A 16,316-nucleotide genomic window follows, 5' to 3' on the forward strand; every position below is an offset into this window, starting at 1 on the left:
CACAGTATATAAGTATTTTTAGGAAACTAAATATCATCATTTTATGTTTAACTATTTTTATAAGTTAATAAAATAATTATATAAAATCTTTAAACATCAAATAATTTCACAAATTTTATATATGAAATAATGTAATTATGTAAAATGCATATCTTCCTAGATACAAAATGGCATCTTGCCAAATCAAAACTTAGTATAATACTCTATACTAATTCTAATAATGCATCCAGAGTAACAATAAATATTCTTTAAATACTTTAACTTCAACTTTTCCACAAATTAACGAATACATACATTTACATGCTACCCGCATACATTTTCACATGTAAACCTCAATCTTTTTATGACAAACTAGACCTTAAAGATTTATTTATTACCTTATATAGATATTAGCTTAGTTATTTCACTTAACTTAAGCTTAGTTCAAATGATCAAATAGCTAAGTAATTTTAAGCTTACCATTAATTTTATCGGTTTCACACATATTGGGTTCCTATCCTTTCATTTTAAGTAATAAAAGTTCAGTAATTTCAGTTTCTATCAATTGGACTATATACAGAAGAACTTTGTAATGTGAACATTAACACAACTTTGTAATGTGAATCAACATGAACATATATATATATCATAACAGAGCAATTTTTGATCTACAACCCTACACTCAAAATTAACCAAAACAATGTCAGATGAGAATCGGACAAAAAATTAACCAACACGACAACAAGCCGTATTCAAATTCAAGTGAAACTAGAAATTAAATTAATCACCCGGACCGACTCAATTCATCCGGTCTCAACATTCATATTGTTTCCAAGTAAAAATGCATATTCTTGGTTGAAGGTGGCAAAAGGCAACAACACTTGGTGTCTGAGCAATTTTAAACTTCGCATCTGCTTCTGTTTATCTTCTACCTTTGCAAGATAAAACAAAATTTGTAAAAAAAAAAAAAGGGAAATTAGTTGAATGAAACAGAAATGTAACTAAGATGTCCTCTTACCTTGACAATATTTGATAAGTAATGCCCCACCTTCACACAATCTATTTATTCAACAAAACTAAAACTGACTTAGATATCCAAATTAACTCCTAGTTGACAAATATATAAAACAAACTTTGCATGTGCAATAAACTCTTACAGCCTTTTCATATGGATCATGTTTCTCTGAAATTAGGGGGGCTAGTCGGCTAGATCTTTTCATTCCTGCAAATATCAAGATTAGCACCGTGCTAGAATTAACTTAGAGCATCACAAAATATTGAATTTGCACAAAATGAAATATTAACGAAATAAAATTTGATCCTGACCAAAAAGCCATTCTCATTTCTTAACTAAGGGGCTGTTTGGTAATATCTTAATGAGTCCATTAAGATGCTACATCTGAATCAGAGGTAAGAGTGGGTTCGGTTACACCTCTTAATGGCTCATGAAACCTCTTAATGGTTAAGTTTCAGAGACATGTGAATGATTTAGAGACTACATCTTAATTAGTCATACCTCTTATTGATTCGACACTAGACTGCCTACCAGCCCCTAAACATACATACCATTCTCATTTCTACATATGCTTTTCAATTTCACTATACATAGCCAGAATCCAAAAACCAGTTTCTTTTTGGAAAATTGGGAATAAATAATCCCACATTTTGTATATTGACCGATAATAATCCCACCTTTAAAAATCACTAGCAATGGTCCCACCTTTTAACTATTTTTGTCTCACTGGTCCTTCGTTAAAAAATACTTAACGTCGTTATGTTTTTTCTCTAGTTTCAAACCGACGTTTTAGGGCTTTTGATCGGAAGAACAATACGAGTCGACCGATGTAAAACTTATCTCGAAATGGTGATCCAAACGACGAAACAATGTTTCAATTCGGGTGCTTGAATTTCCAATTAACAAAAATCAAGCCATTTGAATCACCGTTTTGAAATAAGTTTTTACATCAGTCGACTCATATCGTTCTTCCGATTAAAAGCCCTAAAACATCGGTTTGAAACTAGGGAAAAAACATAACGACGTTAAGTATTTTTTAACGGAGGAACAGTGAGACAAAAATAGTTAAAAGGTGGGACCATTGCTAGTGATTTTAAAGGTGAGATTATTATCGGCCAATACACAAAAGGTGGGATTATTTATTTCCAATTTTCCTGTCTTTTTTGGATAATTACATCCCTTAACTGTTAAAACCTAACATTAAAGTCAATTAACTTCACTGAACACAAAGAAATTATTTTTTGCATGTTAAATCCATCAATTTCGAAGAATAACCAAAGGGTCCTTTGTTTATGTTATTAAGTCCCTAAGAATTTTAAAAAGGACCCATTTGCTATGCTTTAAAGGTCCATGGATTTATTTGTGAGCGACTTTTAACTCGTCAACCTATTTGACACGTTCACCTTTTGGATTGTTGTATGAGTATAATTAAATAAATAAAAGCACACAAGCTGGTAAATAAAAGGTGAATACCTCTTTACAGCTTCATTGCCTTGCAAAGCTGCAAGTTGGGCAAGATGAGATATTGAACCGTAATTCCTTTGAGACATCGCCTTTTTGTCAAATATAGCATCAGATAACACAACTGCTGATGCTCCCGCATCAATATATGCACCCACTGAATCTATATACATAAATAAAAATAGTATCAAACAATACAAGTCCTTACTTGATTCACAAAAATGAGTTCGTAACAAGAGAGAGAATATCCCATCACCTACCAGTTGTTATTCCTTGAGAAGCAACCATAGGAATATGAGGAAAAGGCTTCTTTAGTGTTGCTATGTAACCAACACCACCAATTGCTGAAACAGGATATACCTATCACAAGGATACGCAAACAACACAATGTAATAAAAACTATAATAAACTAAACAAAGGAGTGAGCCTCACCTTCACAATTTTGGCACCAGCATTATATGATGACAATATCTGTAAAATCACAAAGTATTTGCATCAGCCAAATACTAATATAGGTGTTGGGATAAGCATATACAGATTAAACACGAATCAGATCAGGCTAATTAAACATGGATTCTTTGTAATAAAGTAAATATAAATGGTTGCCTTGCTTACTTCTGTTGGTGTCATGACACCAGGCATATATAGCAAGTCATCACTGTCTTGATCCAGAATGCCCTGCAATTAATATACATCACTAAAGAAAGATATAAAATTTTAAAACTAAACACAAATATGCCTTTACTATTGAAAAGTTTCGCCTCCTCAGTCCCAACAAAAAAAATACAACTGACTTTGTATTTACATTTATATTGCTTCATTATGCTTGATGAAAAGAGGTTTTTGAAAGAAGAGACGATAAAAAATAAGAGTATGTATCATGCCTTTACAAAAGCAGGGCTCATGATGAATTTTGCTCCAGCATTTTTGGCATTTTCAGCATCTTTAGTGTTCAAAACAGTGCCAACCTGTCAAATGTGAAACATTCTTAGGCATTGACTTTCATAGAGTTCAACGTATCATCAAATCATGCAATAAACGCTAATCTGATTATACACTTAGCAGAGAAATATTTGAATGTAGAAACTGAAATATTATTATTATTATAAATATTAAACTTGTCAATTGTAAAGCACTTACTCCTAGAGTTGTGGTTGGAAACTCTTGCACCAATTGATGCAAAACCTGCAGGCAGATTAAAAACGATAACCTTAACTAGTAAAGCATAGAAAAAGGAGGAAGTAGTAAACAACCTGAAAGACACCTGGGGTAGAAACCACAATCTCCAACTGCAAGCAATTCAACAAACTCATTTACTTACTTGTATGTTTACACATAACCAAAATACTTAGCATCCCTAATAATATAATAAAATTGTCCATTCATTTTTAAAAAGTAATTTCAAGCTAGCTAGCTACATACTGTTTGAAGCATATAATATTACCACGGAGATTCCACCGGTAATTGCAGCTCGTGCAGCTTCTAAGGCCACATCCGCACTAATTAAACAATAATGATAACTAAAGTTAGGAAACAGTACAGCAATAGGCTAGCTGAGGAGGATAATAAACATGTATGTAAATGTAAGATGCCTTTGAGCGCGAAGACAAGCAATGACGCCAGAACTTAGGATGTTACTTAAGGTGGTTATTGTTGTCGCACTAGATGGCCGAGGATGAGGATGGTAACAACAGAGGGCAGATGGCCGACTGCGTCTTGCCGGAGACGGTGGTACAAAACTCAAACAAGATGACGACGTGGCAACTGACATTATCCCATCTCAAAATCCATCCCAGAATAATAATAATTCATGTTTTTCTTTCACTTTCTTATTATGTTGGTGAAAGTGGGTAGTTTTTTATATACTTCAATCAAGATAATGGTCTTAATTTTCTACATACATTTAGGAGTTGTTTGGTTGGGCCCATTCAGATGCATGATAATATATGGTAAGTTTGGAATGTTTTTTTCTTGAACGCACAAATACTCTTTGTTGTCATAATACAATTTACAACCACCGAATTCATGTTTGAAACAAAGTACCTAAGTGAGGTAATTAAGTAGGTAACATGCTACCAAAATAAGTAACATATTTTCCATGATATCACTTCAGTTATACTTTTGAGAAATAGTAGCATGCCTGTTTCTTGCTTCTTGACTAATTAAATAAGATTACTTTCAGATCAGCATGTAACTCAAGAGCTGGAAAATAAGCTATGACAAGATATTATGATGAATCAACATAGTACGGTATCTTGATACAAATGTGTTCCTGCGTGTTGCAGTACATATGAATACTGAAATACCTCGAGCTATATTGATACATGTTTTGAAGTCTCCACCTTTAACCTTGTGCAACATGTTTAGACCATTTAGTTATTATGTCCACTGATGCGTCACTTTAAATGCACAAGATCAGTTATGCAATATTCAAACCTGATACTATTTTATAGTTTATTATAATCTTTTTCATACATTACGCATTCACCGTCATCTTTACAATAACACCACAGTGATGTGAAATTTGAGATAAATTGAGGATGAAGAACTATAAATTGGTTTACTGATATTGTCTAATTAGAATCAAATAATCGTTTGTAATAAAATATATGCACAGATCCATTTTATTGCAGTGGCTTGTGTATATGAATGCCAAGCGATTTCCCATGAATTGTAGCTGATACTTTGTTGAACTTCTGCAGTTTTACTGATGGCAGTAGAAAGAATATTTAGTAGTCTTGGCAATAAAAACAGCCTACCGGTTGTGAAGCTAAGGGTGTTATCTTTTGTGCCACTTGCTATGGATCAGGATTATATGTTGACTCTATATTGGGAAGTCAAGGTATCACAGTCAAAGGTAACCACTATCCAAAAAAGTATTTTGTGGAAGCTTTAGGATTGATTGCAACAAAATGTGTTTGACCTACACAACTTCTTTTACTTCATACACAACAATTATATGTCTTTGGACAATTTTACCCTCACACCATTAAAATGGTAAAGATAAAGGTTAAAGTGTCCAAACATATATAGTTGTAAATGAATTAATAAAGATGTGTACTAATTGCCTTCCATAAATAAAGGTCAGATATAGTCTGTTAGGAATTTTGATTTTTTGGAGATATGCAAAATATGAAACACTTTATATTTTCTGTCTAATACAAATGATATCTTTTATTTCATCAATGTGGATCACCAAATTATGAGTTAGTGTCCTTAGACTTGGTCCTCCTCGTTCACACATAAAATAAGCTGAAAACATATTTGAAAACTGAGGTATGATTTCAAAACGTCCAACAATTTTTACAAATCACATGTCTCAAACCGGACCCATCTAGACGGTTAACGGGAGGTCCTACCATAATATAACAAGTTTATTCAAATAAGATTTCAAACAACAATATCTCAGATAAGCAGGTTTAGATTTAGAACTGAAATTGTGCATCTGGTTCATATCCCAAAGCATCAAGATGAGCAGCCATGGCCTTGTTCATCGGTGGCGGGCCACACCTTAGGATCTGCAGAGTCATTGGTTTCTTGTTTAGATTTCGCTTTTTCTTTAATTTAAAAAGATTAAAATATGGGAATTTTAACCTCGTCTTATTCTAACGGGTCAACAAGGTAAAATAAATAAAAATATTGTTCAAAAGGAAATGAGTCAGCCAGTCATGAAAGCATACCTTAATATCAAAAGCAGGCGCAGGAAAATGTTCTTCGATCATTTCCTTGGTTACAAAGCCGACGCCACCTGTCCATCCCTCCGGTGGCTTCAAAAAAAAACAGACCGTAATCATCCTAAACATTTTATAGGTGAAAAAAAAAAACAATGTTTTTCATTAATCATTTTCTATGAAGATACCTCATTTAATACATAGTAAACTTTGAAGCGGCCAGAGTATTTGGTAGCAAGTGCATCCAATTCTTCCTGTCAATGAGTTAATTAAATGAAAGCAAGAGCAGATGATGATAATTAAATAACCTTAAGTACTTGCCTTAAGAAGGATGTCATCAACTGTGACATTAGCATAGATGAGATCCAACTTGGTCTTGTCTGATTCGTCTTCTAGAATCGCTCTCGCAACCTAGGATTAAATACACACAATAAATTGATTCTAGACCTTGTATTATAAACTTTTTTTATCTATTCGCCTCGTTTTAAAGGAAAATATTTAGTTTCAACACCTGAAACATCGGAGTGATGCCTGAGCCCCCTGCAAGCATTCCAAATGCTCTTAACATCACCAGGCCGATACTTGAACCGCCCCTGGAAATAACAAACTTAGCAGTAAGTTTAACTTCTAAGACTAGCAGTAACTGCAAACTGCAGAACACTTAATTAGCTAGAAATATCATTAGTAGTATAAGGCAAAGAGTATCCTAACATATTCAAATGCAAAACTGTTTTCACGATGTAATCCAATAAACAATCATATATTATAGAAGCAATAATATTAATTACTATAATAAGCATAATTAAAATTGTCTAACCTTAGGTCCTTTCACAGCCAAATAGTCACCTTCCTTCATCTCTCTGAAGTGGTGAGACATACGACCTTGCGGATACATCTATATATATGCAACACAATTTCAGCATATTCATGAATATAATTCATGCATACTTGTATCAAATCAACTTAAAAGGTTTAAAATTTTTTAATATGTGCCTACCTTAATAACCAACTCAAAATATCCAACATCGGTATCCAAAGTCGTTGGGGTGTATGGTTTAATAACCTCTTGACCTTGGCTATCCGTACCCCTAACATGCGTTTTCTTTTAATTTTAGTGTTGAGGGAAATATATATTCTTATGAAGTTTGAAGAGTGATATATAGATAATATACCGGCAACTAAGATGCTGTCCAATAGGAAGTCCCAAGACTGAAGTAGGTTTAGGAAGTGCAAATCTGAATTTGGCGACGTTCTGGCTAAGCTGCGTGCGTTTCACAAGCTTGAATTCCTTGAAGTTATCAGGATCTATGCTGCCTAAAGACACAACAAACCATGCATGTTATAAATTAAACTAACTAGCTTTTGAGTTTTGATTGAATACATATATATATATATATATATAGGAGTTGATGGATGATGAACCTTTAGGCTTATTGGAGAAAAATAAGAATGCAACAATGGAAGCAGCAAAAACAGTACTGACATGGGAGCTCATTGGCTTCCAAAAACTCCATTGCTCACCAAAGACTATAGCCTAGCTTGTATGGAAAAAATATATATTATCACAAAAGATAAGTTGTAGGTATTATTAAATATGAATGCAATGTACCTGTAGAGGGCGAGTGAATGAAGATATTGAGTAGATTAAGAATCCAGGAGTCAATATATATACGCTTAAATTGATGATAAATGTGATTATAATTGTATTATTAAATGGTTTAAAAAGAGTAGCTGTACATAAAAAGACAATGGATTTGAGTGTTTTTGCTTACAGCTTATGTTAAAAGATAATAATGTAATAAAAATTCTTGTTTTAAAATTACAAGAGTAAAATGAATGTGTCATAAAATTGTATATAAGTTTTTAAATGGTGGTATTACATGTATAAAACTTTTGGGAATAAATATGGGATATTAATCAACTGAAGTCAGAATAGTTTAGAAGATTTACATATGATATAATTGTTTGTATTGTTTCAAGTTAAAAAATATAGTACATATAATACATAAAGTATATATATTTCTATGACTTAATTAAAACATATTATCATGAGGTATTATCAGTTAATTATGGTAAAATTTTTACAAGTTAATCATTAATAAATTTATAGAAAATCCAAATTTATTCAAATAAGAAAAAATGAGCATTACAAACTTAACTTACAATAATAGTGCAAATTTTAAAGACACATCTAAATATTCCTCAACTAATTGATAAATCTTATTAAATTTACTCAATTGAGTAATAAATAAAAAAACATTCTAACAACCTCTTGATTGGAAGGTAGCGAACACCAAACGCCATCCACGTTTGACCGAACTTCATTATGTGAGATTAAGTTTCTCCTTTGCAACACCGACCGCAATCGTGGATTTATTTGGAAAAGTTTGTGTTAAATTTACACTTTTTTTTTAAGATTTAAATAAAAAACCGATCGTGTTCGGTGTAATGTTTAAAAGAATATAACCTTATAATGCAACATCACGTAAAGTTAGGACGTATGAAACGAAAAAAATACATATCACATGTAAAACATAAGATCATACTAATTATTCATATTAATAAGACATTTACACAAGAGACATTCTTATAATAGAATGCGCACTAAATTGTGATATCTGCTCTAGACCTTTAGTTATGACCTAAACCATCGGAGACTACTAGAGGATACATTTTGGAAGAGATGTGTTATCCGAAAATAATGGTGTTGTTCGGGTCATGATATACATGTGGTAAGATTCAATATTACCATATCTTTATCGAGTGTGTAGCCTTGTTTACCGATGCCTTGAGTTTTGTCTAAATGACTAGTCTACCTTGTTTTTCTATTGGTTTGTTTATGGACTGTATCTAGGAGAAATAGCATGTCCAAGTTTTTAAATTTATTGAGGTATTATAAAATTTGTGGGACAAAATCACAATTTTTTTAATGTCAAACAAAAGACAGAGTTTAGCAAGCAGACAAAACAAAATTAGTTTGTACTACTTTATAAATCAGTGTAATGGAAAAATGACTAGCAGCCCAACAAAAGCCAATTTTTTATTTAAAGTGAGTTAGCTTTTAAACCCAACTAACAAAGTATGACCTTTGTAACATTTATATTTGTTGTCGAACATATATAAATCCAACATAAAATTTTCAAGTTTGATCATTTGAAATTTGCATTGAAAGTAGGGTTGTCCAAACCGCTCGCAGCTCGAACTCGTTCATCACTTGTTCGTATTTCGCTCGATAGTAAACGAGTAGCTCTGCTTGGTTTGGTTGGTAAATGAGCCAAACAACGAGCAAATGTCTGCTTTGTTCGGTTTGGCTCAAATATTTTTATTTGTTTTATATATAATTATAAATTAACAAATATATAAATATATAGACAACATACATAAATATAAGTATACAACTTTTTAATCCTTTCAAATGTTTCCTATTCCGTCAATAATATATTTTCATTTGTTTGATTCAAAATTTCAGAATACTAGAAGTTTGCTTACACGTTCACTGTATCTCACTTCAAACTTCTTTCTCATAAAAATTTACAACATATTACACTTTGTTTAAAAAACTACTAATTCATTTACAAAATATATTATATACAACCTTCAAACTTGTTTCTTATTGAAAATTTTAAAGTGAAAAAGAAAGAAATACTGGTCGTAAATCGCTCGATGTTAGATTGAAAATTGCTCGATTCGATTTTGGCTTGTTTCGATTTTCGTTCGGTTTGAATTTCAACCATTTGGTTCGGTTCAGTTGTAAACAAGCTAAGCATTTTTCGATCGAACATTGAGCAAATTTCGAGCATTATTTATTTCTTTTTCACTTTAAAATTTTCAATAAGAAACAAGTTTGAAGGTTGTAACTAATATATTTTGTAAACAAATTAGTAGTTTTAGACAAAAGCGAGTAATATGTCATAAATTTTTATGAGAAATAAGTTTGAAGTGAGATATAATGATCATGTAAACAAACTTCTAGTATTCTGAAAACCTGAATCGAAAAATGAAACTATAAAATTGTCAGAGTAGGAAATTTTTTAAAAGGATTAAAAAATTGTATGCTTATATTTATGTGTGTTGTCCATATATTTATATATTTGTTCATATATAATTATATATATAATAAATTAAAAATATTCAAGCTGAACCGAACTGAGCAGACCTTTGCTTGTTGCTTAGCTCTTTTACAAACCGAACCGAGCAGAGCGGCTCGTTACAATCGAGCGAAAAAATAAACGAGCATTTTTTGAGCAATTTCCGAACGAGCGAGTTCAAGCGACGAGCGATTGGAACGGCCCTAATGGAAAGAGTGAAAGATAGGTCCTCCGTACCCCGGCGGCCAGAATTAAAAGGAGCGCCACATATTTTGATCCATATTTGGTTTCTAAGCCCACTTAGCCATTATCTTTGGGAGGCCCATCGTGGACTTCAAAAATTCATGAAAACTATTCATATCAACACACTAGTAGTCGTAAACTCGTAAATGCAATTTCTATGTGAATGGTTGGTCACGTGATTTTATTCAAAGGCTTTCAAACCAAAAGATTCGGTCGGTAAGGTTCACGCTTACAATTCTTTTCTAAATCATCAATCAAGTTCTCCTATAGAATAAACCTAGGGCTCTATTTATAGGTAAACAATTGACATAAAATTAGAATTAGAAATTGGAATTTAGAAAAATAGTAAGAAGATAATAAATCTGAATACAGATTAACTATGATTTTTATTATATTCAACAACACTTTTTTTAAATTCTATTTCCAAAATAACACTTTTGTTTTGTTGAGTTCAACCAACCCTTTGACCTTGAACATGATTTAGTAGGCCAGAACCAAATATCTAACCACAAAGGACAATAGCCCACTTTCATCATACAAATGAGCCATGGTTTAAGTGGAATAACATGCACTCAAAACACAAATTTAATGGCTTCCACATCAACATGTGGTTTCTTCTTTTCATCAAATCATATTAAAAAGTTAACTGTTATTCAAAGTCATCACAATTCACAATTTAGAAAAAAGTCCAACAATCATTTCTCCTAAATCTTGAGTCAACTTATGAATAAAAACAACTAACATTTGAAATTCTTACTTGACAATTATGCAGTTTTCCAACAAGAAATAGCATAGATTATTCTTCCTTTCCATCCTTGTAAAAGCCAGTCATTATCAACATCTATCATGAAATCTTTATGATACAACCCGACTTTATCTTCCGCCAGTTTTATTATATCGCTCGAAAATGGAACCGAAACAAACCCTGCTCGTAAATTACGAACGTGCCACTGCTTATAAGTTTCGGGTCTTTCAATTCTCTCCCACCCTTCACATGCTATCACATTCAAAGCTTCTCTACCAAACACTTCCCCTTCAAGCAGCTTTCTTTCGGACCGTTCACGTGGCACATTCGTTTCCAGCATATCAAACAATGCTGAAAAATGAAATAGCGCTTCCTTGAATCGAGTCAGAAAAAACGGGGCGTTATACGACCCATTAAGAATCCCGTGAATAAATATATTCGGGCTTATTTTCTTTATCAAATCAAGAACCACATTCCTTGCACTGTCCACTCCTACTGTCTCATCAAGCAAGTTTTTCGATCGGTACATACAATTAACCACCAAGAACTCGTCTTTATCAATCTTTAGATCCTCAATATTCACATTCTCCCATCTTTTTGCAATCGGGTTATACTCAAACGGCACATTGAATTTGGCAGCATACTCTTTTAATCGCGCACCTGTTTCTTCAATCGTTTCTGCAGGCCTGAACCCGGGCTGTGGAAACTCAATCCCGGTTATCCTGACTCGTGGTGGCCCACCTTCTCGTTGTGAAATGCGTTGAATCAAAGTGGGCCACTGAAAACCGTAGAGAATACCAAAGTCGATAATATGTATCCTCGTCGCGTTTTTTGACATGCTCAGTATTGTCCTGTTTGAAGCAAAATTTGAAATCTTTCTAAAAGGAGATGAACCAATGTATAGATAGTATGCTCTAAGGTAATCAGCAGCAGATACTCTCTTGCTGACTAGACCTCTATGAATTTGACTACCTGTGCCAGCTAAACGGGCCTCCAGCCCGTTAGCAAAACAATGGGCTAACCTCTGATTCCCATCACCGAAAGGTGAAGCGTGCTGTCGAATTTGTTTCAAAAGTTCAGTTGCATTCCTTCTGTCATCAGCAGCAACCGCTTGTGCACACGTCACTAAAAGCGTTCTTAAATCTATCACTTCTTTTTTACTTTTCGGTTTCTTACCACGTGATTTCCCTCTACCTCTTATCAAACTTTTCGGAACATTATCTTTTTGTTTATCTTTACTCGTTTCGGTCCTTAAAGTGTAGCGAAGCAACCTTAACGCCTCCTCACCTTTCCCCATACTACACAAAAGAATCAAATCAATTTCTTTCGACCTCAACGTCGAATCTTGAAAAACCGCAGCTTGTTTAACACTCCTTTGATAACCTTCATCTTCATCTTCATATTCACCTTCCACATAACAACACTTTCTCACCCTTGCCCCTACTGGCACTTCACAAACTCCACCATCGAAATCGGTTAACAGATTATTATCGGTCGGAAGCAACTTATTAGCTTCCTCAAAACCTTTATTAAACTTCATCATCGTCTGATTCTTATCATAAATACTTTCAGGAGAATCCAACAAATTAATTACATCATTAGATTTATTTCCACTGCTTGATGAACTTACTGACATAGATGGTACATTTTGTGATTCATCAGCATACATATTAGTATTAATATTATGATCTAATGAACAACTATCTTGTGGGCTTTGAATATACTGGTCAACGGAAAACAAACCTTCATCATAAGATGGTGATGGAGGATACTTCTTGCCAAGAACATCATAAAATGATTTCTCAGCAGCCTGAAGATCTAGTGATTCGTAAAGCATACAAGATCTATCTTCCATGTCTTCTTCCATCAGCACTTGACTTATATATCCCAATATTGCATCTGACAGGTCACAATCTTCATGTAGCTCGTTGTTCGTATTCGAACGAGCAACCGGAGCCGAAGAACTGGTTTGATGGTCGAACTGAATGCCCGTAAAGCTGCGAGAGTTAACCGGATCGAATAACCCGATTTGGGGATCCATTTACAGGGTTTGTCAATGCAACAGTGAATTGAAAAGAGATTGAATCAAGAAACAAGAGAGACAAAGGTGTTGAGGAAAGTGCATATCAACATTGACCACCATCGTTGTTTGTGCAAACTTATGTGGTCCCTGATGACGTGTTTAGACAAGTCAACTGTTGGAAAAAACCTCGGATCACGACGTTAAAACTTATATGAAGAGAAAAAATAATGAAAAAAAGCTACTGTTTACCTAAACAATAATAATTCAATTGTGACAGGAAGGTCACATTCACATTACTTGACTTTTTTTTTTTATCAAGGCAAGATGTGTTTTCTTTTCTACCGACAAAGAAAGTGTATAGATTATTACTAGATTAGTGTATATTGTCTATTCGTGTTGGTCACAATCTTTCACCCTTTCTTTTACCGTTACTAAAACATGTGTCTTATCGAATCAACTCCGTTTCTACTTCAACACCTAAGTTGATTTTTTGAAGAGTTTTATTCTTGCACACGACCCCTAAGGGTATCCACTGAAGAGCAAGTAGAGTTCATTTGCTAAACTTGATCACAGACGTACTTTATGAGTCACGACCACTATCTTATTTCAGCCATAAAAAAAGAATCTTATTTTAGTTTTTCTAGTTCCAACTTTTAAGAAATCTAATAGTTTAATCTTACACTTTCAAAGTTGAAGATTATTTATTTAACTCCTTTTATTTAACTTATAAAAAAAAGACCCAGGATTATTATTTTCATAAAGAAAATAAAAATAGATGGGTGCCACCTAGAATTGAGAGTCCCATAAAATTGTCCACAATTTGACCTATTTTTTGTCGTGACCTATTATCCCGTAGGACCCAACCCATCGTTTAGCAGTTAGCACGTAATCTTTGACTTTATATCATTTGTCTAGACCTAATATCCAACACGACCAAACCCATCCATTTCATCACTTTTAAATTCATTTCTCTTTTCAAATGGTCCAAGTAATAGTTTGATGGCTTTTGCATCATTAAATATGTATATAGGATCAGGATTACGTGAGAATTTTTTGAAAATTGAGAACTATGTGAATCATTTTGAATCACAAAAAAACTTAAAAATAAAAAAAATCATAAAATAAAAAAAAACACAAAAATAAAAAAAGTAAAAAAACCAAAGTTCTTATTTATCATCCCGGTTTCTAAAAAAAATAAATAAATAAAAAATAAAAAAACGTAAAAAAAAATTCTCGGTTTAGCTAAATTATACATATACATATATGTATAATATGTACATATATGTACACACATGTTTTTTTCCTGTACACATATGTATAATTTAAGGTAAATGATAATGTACATATGTGTACATTACATAACTAGAGATTAAATGAAAGTATACTTATGTGTATAGGTATAATGCGAATTAAAAAGAAAAAAAAATCTGTTTTTTTATTATACATATATGTATAATATGTACACACATGTTTTTTCCTATACACATATGTATAATTTAAAATAAATGATAATGTACATATGTTTATATTACGTAACTAGAGATTAAATAAAAGTATACATATGTGTATAGGTATAATACGAATTAAAAAGAAAAAAAAATTCGGTTTTTTTTTCATGAAACCGGAATGAAATATAAGAATTTTGTTTTTTTTTTTACTTTTTTAAAATTTTCGGTTTTGTTAGTTTTATAATTTTTTTAATATTTTTTAGAAGGTTTTTTTGTGGTCCAAAATGGTTCTCAAAGTTCTCAATTTGTCAATAATTCTCTTAGGATCCTTATATATGTAACGAGATATAGTGGGTAAAAATAAGAAGTGTTAAAAGTGAAAACGATGTTAAAATGGACTGAAGTCAGTAAGTTTACGCATATACACTAAATTGCTTTACCTAAGCATTCATATCTTGTTCACTATCTCTATTTATATAATTTTACCAGAAAACATGTTATTCCCTAAAACTTATTTAATTTTTATAAACCCACATATCATTCTTTGTCTGTATCTTTGTCATATTCACATATAATTATTTTTCTCTCTTTCATGCACTAATAACAATTTATAGATCTATGGGTATTAAGGTCGAAAAATTACCATGCATGATTCGCTAAACATTGTTCAGAAAATCCACAGCATGCACGACTAGGAACCCAAATGCATTAAAATTACTATGTTTTTCTTGTATTTAGCAAACTTTGCCTGATTTTACTTTCAACACAGTCTGACCCACAAGATTCGACCGACCCTCGTATTTACTTTTGTGATCCATGATCCGACCCTCATGTTTGAAATAGTGGCCGATTCATGCAATGGGTCGCTTTCCATGACCCTAGGCTAGTTGCGACCAAACGCCTGATGTATGTCACAATCTGAACAGAAATGAAATGAGAAGTTCGTATCATTATATCATTATGTAGCGGGCCCAAGTGTTTTCTGAATGCCTTTCCACTATCCTATTTAAAATTGTCTTTAAATCCACGCCACAAATAAAATTAAAAGATCAAAAACAAATTAAAGAGACACAAAGTTTAGATAAAATTTTATTTTGCTAATCCAAATATAAGGGCTATCAATTTAATGTCGTAAAAGTAGGTTTATAATACCGAGCACTTTCCGAGTACTCACTACAAGATATATCGCCGAGGCAAGTTTCTTATCAATGAGGGTCAACCTTAGCCAGAATCACATCTTGTCGGTAATCAACTTGGATTGATAAGCAATTTTTAAATTTATCATTTTTAAAGAACAAATATCATTTTTAAATTTATGATAAGCAATTTTTAGAATAATTTATTATTTAAAAGTGTATTTCTTTTACTTATATTGATATTCGTCTATTTTATTATGAATATTAGTAAATTTATGATGTTTGACCCGCTAACTTAATTCGTTAAATATTTAATGTTAAGTCAGAGGCATTTCAATAACTTTAAATATTTAACGTTAAATATTCTCTCTCTCTCTCTCTTGCTAGACTAGGGGTGCAAACAAGCCGAGCCGAGCCCGAGCTCGACTAGGCTTGTTTAACTTGTATAGAGCTCGAGCTCGGCTCGGCTCGTTTACTATATATCAATTATTTTTTATATAATTATAA

General features: G+C 32.6%; 2 protein-coding genes and 1 pseudogene across 3 annotated transcripts; all 3 read right to left on the reverse strand.

The window, feature by feature from the left end:
* Nucleotides 1-1,185: 1,185 nt before the first annotated feature.
* On the reverse strand, nucleotides 1,186-4,226 carry LOC143633876 (uncharacterized). The gene is made up of 10 exons (XM_077102098.1): nucleotides 4,048-4,226; nucleotides 3,900-3,954; nucleotides 3,709-3,744; nucleotides 3,596-3,640; nucleotides 3,340-3,423; nucleotides 3,071-3,133; nucleotides 2,888-2,926; nucleotides 2,716-2,815; nucleotides 2,468-2,618; nucleotides 1,186-1,201 (listed from the first exon to the last, which is right to left on the reverse strand). Exons 1-10 carry the CDS (start codon nucleotides 4,224-4,226, stop codon nucleotides 1,186-1,188), a joined length of 768 nt encoding a protein of 255 aa, XP_076958213.1.
* Nucleotides 4,227-5,718: 1,492 nt separating this feature from the next.
* Nucleotides 5,719-7,640, reverse strand: LOC143633833 (NADH--cytochrome b5 reductase 1-like; annotated as a pseudogene). Its single transcript, XR_013153742.1, has 9 exons — nucleotides 7,549-7,640; nucleotides 7,299-7,440; nucleotides 7,124-7,214; nucleotides 6,944-7,021; nucleotides 6,638-6,719; nucleotides 6,444-6,537; nucleotides 6,315-6,376; nucleotides 6,136-6,222; nucleotides 5,719-5,973 (listed from the first exon to the last, which is right to left on the reverse strand). The product of XR_013153742.1 is annotated as an NADH--cytochrome b5 reductase 1-like (transcript).
* A 3,562-nt stretch (nucleotides 7,641-11,202) lies between these two features.
* LOC143633877 (scarecrow-like protein 9) lies at nucleotides 11,203-13,243 on the reverse strand. Its single transcript, XM_077102099.1, has one exon. The coding sequence runs from the start codon at nucleotides 13,241-13,243 to the stop codon at nucleotides 11,222-11,224; it is 2,022 nt and encodes a 673-aa protein (XP_076958214.1). The 3' UTR covers nucleotides 11,203-11,221.
* Nucleotides 13,244-16,316: the final 3,073 nt, after the last annotated feature.

The sequence above is a fragment of the Bidens hawaiensis genome, unplaced genomic scaffold (assembly GCF_021521415.1).
Source record: "Bidens hawaiensis isolate Kalapana, Puna unplaced genomic scaffold, B.hawaiensis_p1.1 tig00006913_1, whole genome shotgun sequence".
Lineage (NCBI taxonomy): Eukaryota > Viridiplantae > Streptophyta > Magnoliopsida > Asterales > Asteraceae > Bidens > Bidens hawaiensis.